General features: G+C 36.7%; 1 protein-coding gene across 1 annotated transcript in view; it reads right to left on the bottom strand.

Moving 5' to 3' along the window:
• Positions 1–10,154, bottom strand: part of grin2da (glutamate receptor, ionotropic, N-methyl D-aspartate 2D, a) — a 185,484-nt gene that overhangs the window by 24,594 nt on the left and 150,736 nt on the right. The window contains exons 11-14 of the mRNA XM_008422705.2: positions 7,310–7,435; positions 5,474–5,586; positions 3,551–3,667; positions 2,936–3,096 (exon numbers count right to left, since the gene is read on the bottom strand). Of these exons, the coding sequence (XP_008420927.1) occupies positions 2,936–3,096; positions 3,551–3,667; positions 5,474–5,586; positions 7,310–7,435 (517 nt within the window). The remainder of the gene's footprint in view (positions 1–2,935; positions 3,097–3,550; positions 3,668–5,473; positions 5,587–7,309; positions 7,436–10,154) is intronic.

Genomic DNA, 10,154 nt, shown 5'->3' with positions numbered 1-10,154 from the left:
GCGGAAGGCTCTCCTCGCCGACCGGAGTCGGACTGTTTTGTTGACAGTCCCTTTAGTGCAGCTCCATCTAGTGGATGCATATTGTAACTCCAGCCTCTACTGTAAGCGTCTATTCTATGASCCTTATAATACGGTGTGCTTTATATATGAAAAAAGTTTTAAAATAGGCCATTCATTGAAGGTGCGCCTTATAATCCGGTGCGCCTTATAGTGCGGAAAATACGGTAATGTCTTGTCAGGACAAATACAGCTGTTCTGTGAAGGCATCCATGGATTTTTATTTAAACTAMTGAACATGCCAGACATTTCAGGGATTAATTTTTTAATGGGTTATAAAACAATCTTCCAAGGTTCAACATTGTAGGAAGGACTATTCAAGCCATGTTTTGAGAATTAAAAGATTATGGTACAACTCTAAACCTTCAAAAGAATGAGCATTTAAATAATCTGTCCTCCCTGGTAACTTGGTAAATAATCAGAGGCTCAAGAYTCTGGGGGTTTTGTATCCACAATTCCACAATTCAGGTGATAGAATTTATGAACAGCACAACTATTAGCCATCCACTTGACAGATCTAGCCTTTACAGGAATGTGAGAAAAATGAAGGCATTATTGAAAGATGTCATTTCTCCAGTTTGCAACAAACCAAGCAGGGTGAACCCAATATGTGAAAGAATGTGCTCTGGTTAGATCCAATGAAAACCAAACTGTTTGACCTATGAAAGAAAAAATGGTATGTGTGGCAGAAAACTAAACGTGTACATCACCCTGAATAGTCCTTTTGTGCCGYTAAAAGATTGAGGTGGCAGGGTCACGCTGCGTTAAAGAGAGACTTTTAAATGTTACAAAAGACTCCAGACAAGGGCAGAGTTTCAACTTGCTGCAGGATGACAACATTAACCAAAAAACATAAAATGCAATGGACTGCTTTAGCCTTACGTATATCCATGTGTTAGAAAGGCCTGGGCAAAGTCCAGACCAAGTTCTGAGGGAAAATCTGTTGCAAAACTTCAAAACTGATTTTCACAGAAGCTCTCTATCCAATTACACAGAGCTTGAGTTATTTTGAGTTGAAGAATGGAGGAAAACATCCCTCTGTACATGTGAAAAGCTGGTTCACACTGCAGTAAAAGGTGGTTTCATAAATGTTAATTTAATGGGTCTGCAAAAGAAATGCAAGAATCCTGTTATGTGCACTACTTTGTGCTGTTCTCTCATATAGACTAAAGTAAAATTCATTAAACTTTGGAGTTTCAAATGAGATAATCAAAATGTTCACAGGGTTTAAATAATTTTGCAAACTGTAAATCAAGGGAAAGTACTATTGTAAAAAACAATATCTGCAGCTACAACACTTGATATTTAACACCAAAACAATTTAAAAGTAAAAATCTGCTCAATAAATCGTCTTGTGGATGCTACAARTTTGCTTTTAAAAGCAAACGAGACATGAGTTCAATAAAGAGCATRACTGTCTGTCTATAGAGTYATAAAATTTACAATTAAAATATTGTTAAGGGCATCCAATCAGAACATAATAATAGCATCATATATCCTGCAGAACAGAATAGCAATTATAAAGAACAAMATTGTTAATGTTGCAAGTGGAAGTGTTAAAACTTTAACTGTTTGGTACTGAAAGCTTACAGGCTAAAATAAACCAAACAATCTTTTACAAAATGCATTTTCTGGATCCAGCCGTGGGCTCCTCTGTAGTGCTGGAGTGTGTTGCATTGAAAAAGTGTGTTTTGTGTTTGACATGGTGTTGGATTAAACCCCTAGAGAAATTAGGCCATTTTGTTTGGTCATTAATTATCTTCCAACTACATTAGCCATCACCTCAGAGTAAAGACTGGGCACCACTGGGTTTATGTTTGCAAATTAATGAGATAAACCTCTCAGTCAGCGAGAGCTTGACTAAAACTGAAAGTTGTTTCAGAATGTACGTAATTCAGTTTTACATTATTTAGCAAAATTGACTTTCGTTTAAACTAAATGTGTGATGGACATTTATACATAAAAGATGTGGGTTTCCACATCTAATTGAGTGTTTATTTGAGTTGCTGGTAAATGTGTAATACCATATGCTAAAAAAGCACAACCTGTGAGATCTTTTCAGAATTAAATACRAAACTGATTGGTATCACAGCAGCATCCTTACCTTACTGGTAACTCCATGTGTACAGAGTCACTTTACCGCTAAATGTACAGAGTTCACAGATGACTTCATGACAGATAAAGGTCAACAACACAGAAGCGCAGGCTAATTGAAAAATTGAACAAAAGCAACTTTTACAAAAACATATATGATCAAATAGGTAAGAAAGACAAAAGCTCTCTGTTGTCTGCACACCTTCCCAGTCATACCTGTAGGCAGCCAATGCTGCAGGGTGTGGTGTGTAAAYGAACAGCCTTTGTTAACTCTGATAAGCATTGGAGGTATTTCTTCTGAAACTCTGAAAGTTGTTTTCTCACTGATCTTGTTTYCGAAGTGCCAACAATCAAACRTCCATATCTTTTTCTCTTTTTTAATTTTTGTGTTGACATCCTTAGAAAGCTTGGAATCCACATAGTAAATTACTTGAAATGCCCCCAGGGAGACTTGCTCCTAATGTTATAGCGAGTGACATATGTTTTTATTAACCTCACAGTTCAGTCAGAGAAATGTTTTTTAGTGGCCTGATGTAATATTCTATTCCTAAATATGTTGTTTTCATTAGCTGTGAGTGGAATCATCATAAACAACAGAAGAAGAAGCTTTAAAACACTGTTCTGTGAGTAACTAATCTATATAATGTGTTTCACTTAGTGTATCAAGTTACTGAATTAAATTAAGTCAATCACACTCTAATTGATCAAAGACGACTATGCATATTTAAGCAACCCTGCAGCAATTTCTCCCTCCACCACTTTCATCATCTTCTCTCTTTCTTACCCCGACTTTAGGTTGTCAATGGCCTCCTCCACACCTTTCTGGTTGTTGCGGATCATATACTGGTGCATGTTGGGATAGTTGGAGCGGATGTTCTCCTCGGTGCTCCCATTCGGCACTGTACCAAAGCGCAGTGGTGGGTACTGCTCTGTCGGGTGCTGAAACTGCACGAGAGGAACAGGTGGGCAGAGATTAACGTGGCAGACGGAAAGTGGGAAGCAAACGCGAGTCACTGGAAAAAAATGAAGGAGATGAGTTGATCTCCGCTGCAGCATGAAGTGCTGAGGAGATTCAAAGTCTGCACTTTCAGAGTGAGGCCTGGGGGGTGGAGTTTTCTAAAGAGGTGGGGCAGAYTTTAATAAAACACGTGAGGTTTTAAAGTGTCGTAGCAGCAGGATATAGATTTGCGGATTCTATTGACAGGAATCAGACTGAGGAAAGCCTTCACTTTGTTCTGCTAAAGAAAACAAAAATAGCAACCAATTTGGTGTAGACAGTTTTAAATGCTTCCTGTCTATCTTGAATGTTGTTTTTTTTTTTTTCATTTTTGACTTATGCAAATCCACATAAAACTTGCAGTTTGAAATTCTTATTTGCACCGTCTACTCAAGATCTCACCTTCTTATCAGACAGCCCTGACACCGTGTCGATGTAYTCCTCCTGGATCATGAAGGCAGCCAGGTTGGCAGTGTAGGAGGCCAAGAAAATGACAGCAAAGAAGGCCCAAACCAGCACCTGGACATGGAGATGACCAACRAGCCATGAGCGTGACAGGAGCAGGAAGTATTTTTAAGGTTCTGGTGACAATTTCAATTTCTGAGCCTGCAGCTGAAGGTCTCTGTTGAACTGAGAATCATTTGTCAGTGAGTCACGTTTAACCTCCTAAAATGTCACTGAAACCTTCTTTCAACTTGTTGTATAAAACTATATAGCAACAAGATTAGTCAAAAGACATTGTAACTTTCTTTTTCACAGCATTGATATGCTCAAGCAAACCTTGAAACTGTGATCAAGAAAAACAAGCACTACTGATATTCAACCAGAACAGTTTTTACGCAATGGTTTGGTTTCTCTAAGCGATCACTAAATTTATAAACATAAATGCTTTAGCCATGAAACCACGTATCTATATTTGGAAAATGATTTTTAAGTAAGAAAGAAAGTAATTTCTGAATTGTGGTCAAAACTCCACCTAAATTTGACCAAAATAAGAAGAAATGCTGAAAAAGTAGAAGACAAAGTATATTGATATKTGTGGRCCGTTTGATTAGATCTCTCAGAATGTATATAGAAAAAAAGTGAAATCAAACGTCACAAAATGTGCTGATGTCCAACTGCTATTTGACAGGGCATTGGCTATGGGCAGAATTAATCATGTTAACAAAACAAGCTTCTTTATCTATTTATATTTGAAGAAAATCAGAGAATCTGCAGTGTAAATTCACCAATTAGTTGTAAGCATTTCTGTAGCTATATGAAAATCTTCATCTTTTTTAACAGAAATATATAGTCATAGTCCTGATCATTTAATTAAATTTGGTCTAATCATTGTGGAACTACCTGTTACTAAGATGATTAATGCTATTTCCAACACTCCATAACAGAAGCTGCCCTAAATAATAGTCTTGCTGATAACAGAACCCCTGATGTTAAAAGCACTTGGCATAAAATGTAGCAATTTAGATGCAACACTTTAACTGCCCATCATTGTTCAAGTCTGACTTTTATCTAGAAAGAAAAGGAAATATATGAACCACAATACGATRCAATGAATACATTCTTGCAGTTAATGATRAAAGGGGTTTTATGTTTCTGTTTATGTGAACTACATTTGTCTAAATATTAGTTATTGACAGGTTCTGCTGATGAGAAATAAAAAGGAAACAATGTTTGTAATGTTTAGGAGACATGCCTGTTGTCATTTTCAGACATTAAGGTCTGAAAATGAACACAATTAATTATTTGAAGTCCTTTAAAAATATTCCATGTTAGCTGGTGAGGCCTCTTAWTATATCAATMTGCAARAACATGTCTAAAGAATTATTTCTACTAAAACAAGACATTTGGGGGGGAAGAGTTGTCAATGCAGAAAAATACATCATAAAGGGACATATGGGATTTGGTGGAAAAATAAAAYGTTCCCATTTTGTCATCTCACTTTAAAGACATTTTGCTGGGAAGCAGAAAATACATTTGCAAAGACCGAACTAAAATAAGCATCTTCACTTTACCTCATTGACCCCCTTTGTAAAGCTAATTGAGCAGCTAATGAGCTCGTGAGATGATCAGGTTTGTTGTCAAAAGCACTTGGGCTGACATTACGAGTAAAAGAAAARGACATTTTGAGTCTGTCACTGTAGGCTGAGGTCACCAGCATTTGGCTCATTTCTTCTGTTATAAGGACGCACATACAATGTAAGTTTCACAAATAAAATAAARAAAAAACAGTCAGTAAGACAGCTATACAACAAGAAGAAAAAGGAAACAAGCAAAGAGCAAATCAGTGAAACTTAAAGTGAATTTAGTGAGCAGAATAGTCACCATGATCTTGCTGGTTGTTCCTCTGGGATTTTCCACAGGAACAGAGTTGTTAAAAACCAGAGCCCAGAGCAGCCAAACAGATTTACCAATGGTGAACTTGGATCCCCCCGATTCTGGAAATGAGTAAAGAAGAGGAAGAAATAAAGCAGTTTTCATGAAGCAACATTTTGGGGATGCAGTAAATATCTTGTGCTACAAAGTGGAAAATAGTAACATGTCAATTCAAAATGCATCACCATTTCCTGACATAGATTCTCTAGTTAGATTACTTAATAAAAGAATGTGACAGCTTAAGAACAGGATATAGAACTTTAGGTGTGGTTTCCAACGGTAAAAGGTTTATGCATATTTTTCAGTTTCATTCTTCTTGAAACACAACTTGCCCTGGGCCTCAAACCTTCATTTTTTAAATCTTAAATCCTAAGCTTCAGTATGACTTTAATGGTGATGYTTTTACAGATGAGAAACTGACCTTCCCCCAAAACTCTACAAAAACAGAAACTAGCAGGAAAAAGGAAGGACTAAAGAAATGAAAAAAGRAAAATACATAAAAATATAGAAGGATACAACTTTTAGACAATGGGACAGGGAATAATGTTAAGAAGAATAAATAATTTATAATAGTCTTCTTGTATTTTGCTGCTTTTTCAGACSCGAAAGCTACTGAGATYAATTCTATACATTTGCTGACTGGATACAACCCCTGAGTATTCAATACAGATTGATTTCCTGACAATGCACCACATGAAAATATTATTATATCTTACCAATTTTCCTAACAAAACAGGAAGAACAAATAGGTCAAATGTGATGTTAAATAACATGTAGTGTTCAAGGGGAAAAAAACAACAAAAAACTACATAAACACTTTGTATCCTCTGGTGCTGCTGGTGTGTTTGGTTTGTATTTATCACAARGATTCAACATTCTAAAAAAATGTCCACTAGAAACACACCCAAACCTTTTACAATAAGGATTCTCCAAACACTTATTTGAAGGTTYTATCCTGYTAAAGTATGCATTTCTTTGGGCCAGTTGTAATAAAGTAGTCGAGRAASTTTTACCAAACAACAGAAAAAAGAAATTTTTAGACTTGCTGTTGGACTTGGACATTTAAATATGTGGTTTTTCAATATTTGYTCTGGCCAGGATGTTATTCGAATCAATGTAAATGTAAGAATATGAACCTAGCTAATTCAAAAGTTCAACAGTGATATCTAAAGGATATGTGGTTGTACAGAGATGGCAAGCTGAACATTTGACCTTTGCTATTCTACATTTATAGTAATATAGTTCTGTAATTACGACCAAAAACAAATCTTAGATGTGAAATAAAATGTTTCCTGCTGAAGGTTAAACTCAAGAAGGTTTAATGCAGAAGGAGAATCTAAACTGCCTTTGGCCTGTCATTCTGAAACTGTTTTTTGCAATGCGTGTCAATCAAATAAAATATAACGAGAAACATCTCTGGATAATCAAGTAAAATGAATATGGCTGGACAGAAAAGCAGTCAGCAAAAAGTTGGACTAAATCATAAACTGATAAGTGGTAGAAAAATGYCAAAACCATCCATCACTGCATTGTCAGTGTTTGCTTCATAACATATAAATGAGGCATACTGTGGAGTGATTGCTTTGACTTGTGCAGTCAAATAAATAAATAAAAAAAATTAAGAAAAATAGGACGCTTTGCATAATTTGTGCAAACGTCCTCCTCAAATCAGCCCCCCCCTCGCTTACTTAACTGACAAATTGACAAGTTGGTAATAATGGCGTGACATGAGTAGTGGCGGTGGCTTGATTGGCATGCTAAAGCTGGAGGGACTCCATCTCTTACTCTTGGCGCTCTGCAGGCTACGGTTGTATCCCACGGGGCTGAAGAACTCAAAGATGAAGACGGTGACAGCCACCACTGACAGGCACATCACAAACATCATCACCCACACCGCCGGGCTGTAGGGCTCTGCAACGCACAGAGAAACACACCGACGCCCATGCAAACATCAGATAAAGTTATAGAAAGGTGTCCATCATCCACAAAGCCCGACAATATCAAACATGAACTTGAATGGATGGTGGACAAGAAAAGGAAGAGAGAAAAAAAAGAGTTCTGGGCCTTCTACTGGCTTTATCTTTAGCAGTATTGTTTTTATCTGTGAGGGGGCTGTCTATAACCCTGTCTATAGAGACAGACAAATGCTAATTTTTTTAACTTATCGTAAGCCTAATATTTTGAAAGGACAAAGTATTAGACCTTGTCCACAAAAATTATTGAAATTGGCAAAGAGGTGAACAGAAAGCAAGAGGAAAGATTTGTCTTTTCTGTTGCTTTTTTAGCCATGCACATTTAGTTTGAGTCTATAATGAACAACCTAATGACTTTTAAACTTCCAGATTGTATGTATTTTTGGTAAAATATTYGTTTTYAATGTCATACTGTGTACGTGAAGGGYTTTAGGTAAATTAAAAATAAATTTAATGTTCTACTGTTATCAGTATTGCCTAACAATATATTTAAAGATGTTTTTACCAAGTAAAACAGCAAATTTTTTGAAGTGTTTATTTGTACATGATTATTGTCAATTTTTGAATCATCTCTCAACAAGAAGCCAGCTTTCCACAGTAACCATACTAGATTTATTAGCCTAAAATATRAAATTGGACTTGTGGAATCCTTTACTTTGGAGAAATTCTTACTTACTTTTTATTAAATGCAGAACTGTAGGTGTTGATAATTTTACAAAGATCAGCACAAAGTTAGGAAGCCATACAGTTTAYGACAGTASAKGGAGCGTTGGCTCATATAAATATGGGAAGGCTTTCTTGGTGAGTAAACAATACATTGTATCCTTGTCACATTACATCAATGCTACTTTTTTTGACGAACATATTTATGTAAGGAATATGAAATACATAAGGTTGTGTTTATGTCAAGAATATTTTTAGTGCTATATTTACCTCTATAAAAAGAAATGTAAAACCTGAAAACTATAGCACAAAAAAATATTTTTTTTCTTTTCACAAAGTGAGGAACAGCGAAACTGTTGGCAGAGGAAACAAAAAGATCCACCTGAGATTTTCCACTGTGCAACACAGACTGAGATCAACAGTGCTAGCAGGTGTACTGCTAATCAAACTACACTGGAGAGAAAAGCAGAGCTGCTGGGTTGATTCATCTCCACCTTACAGGTGAAGATGCTAAATCAAAGTCGACATTGTGCAGGCATACCAAAGAGCTACAAGCTCTGTTTACATACCGGGCTTTTAGCYGAGGCTTCCCTGCAGAGATGTACAGTGAGGGAGCAGGTGGAGACTCTCAGGATTTATCCATTAAACTCGCTGCCTGGCAGGGCTAATATGCTTTTAAGGCTGCGTGAGCTGCCAAAACGCGTGCCATGAGGGCTGAGGCACTGCTTTATAGTTCTACCAAGATTTTTCATACCGCAAGAGTAGAAACCGTCATTACTTTGCTGCACATGATTTACAAAAAATAAGAAATGGATTGTTATTGGATTGTAGAAAAATGCATTGTAAGAAAAATAAAACTGAAAGAGCCTATTTGCTTTGAATTAGTGTTCCTTAACACTTACAAATATTTAATTTGAATGTTTCTGGAGGTTGTACTAATWAAGTGAAATCCTAAGCACTTAAAGCTACTGACTTGTTAGTGTATGCACAGGAGCTGTTTTATTAGCTCGCAGCAAGAGGAACCTGTTTATAGTTGTGTTTCACAATGTGTAGTTTTTAAAYGTGTGCTGTACACCTGTGGATAAATCAAAATTGCTTCGACAGAGGAAGGTTGCAAATAATTACTTTGTGCCCTGAAAATCCTGAAGGTTGCATGATATTTATTTTCTTATAGTCTGGGGGGTGAGGAGCGTAAAAAGAAGCAGCGTTGTTTTGAAAGTGATGTCAGCCCTGAGTTAATATGCGAGTGGCTTTATTGTTTCTGCTCCCATTCAGGGCCAGCTGCCTCTCAGCAAGCCCCAGTTTGGTCTCCAGCAGATATGTATGCTTTTGGGACAACAGTGGTCTAATTTTAAATCCATACTGAAGCCAAGCTCAACGAAGATAAATTCCCTGTTTCAAAGCTGTTCTTTGTAATACCTACACCTGGTTGAGGTCAGGTACCAGTCAGTCTGATTTCAGTGCCACTGAAACACACGTGGTTAAGATTGGGGTTAATGAGGTTTATTTGTCCTACCTCAAGGACAGGTGGGCAGCAGGTGCTACAAAAGCAACGRCATCRTGTATTTGTTCTGCGTGCCAGCATGTTCACAGCCGGTATTGAGGGATTTAGACAGATTACTGTCATTCTCTGAGCCCTGGGAGTAGCAATACCAACTAGAATTAGCTATTTTTTAAAAAGAAGGATRACAATAATTAAACTCAGGAGCTAATATAACTTTTATAAACTGGARCATTGTGAAAAATAAGGACATGCCAAAAACATATTTCTTCTTTATGCTCCGAAACATATTTCAAGCCATCAGATTTTTTTTTTCTCCATCAACTTTCAGTATCTGGCTGTTTTTCCATATTACTGTGTGTATTGGACTGTGCATTAACAGTTTAAAGAGCAAAACAAACATCAGAGCTGACAGGAGAGTGATAAGAGGATTAAGAGTGACTTCAGCCACAGATAGAGTCTAAATGGACAGATTTTAATCAACATTTCTGAC

The sequence above is a fragment of the Poecilia reticulata genome, linkage group LG11 (genome assembly GCF_000633615.1).
Source record: "Poecilia reticulata strain Guanapo linkage group LG11, Guppy_female_1.0+MT, whole genome shotgun sequence".
Classification (NCBI taxonomy): domain Eukaryota; kingdom Metazoa; phylum Chordata; class Actinopteri; order Cyprinodontiformes; family Poeciliidae; genus Poecilia; species Poecilia reticulata.
This window is presented reverse-complemented; position numbering and strand designations above follow the sequence as displayed.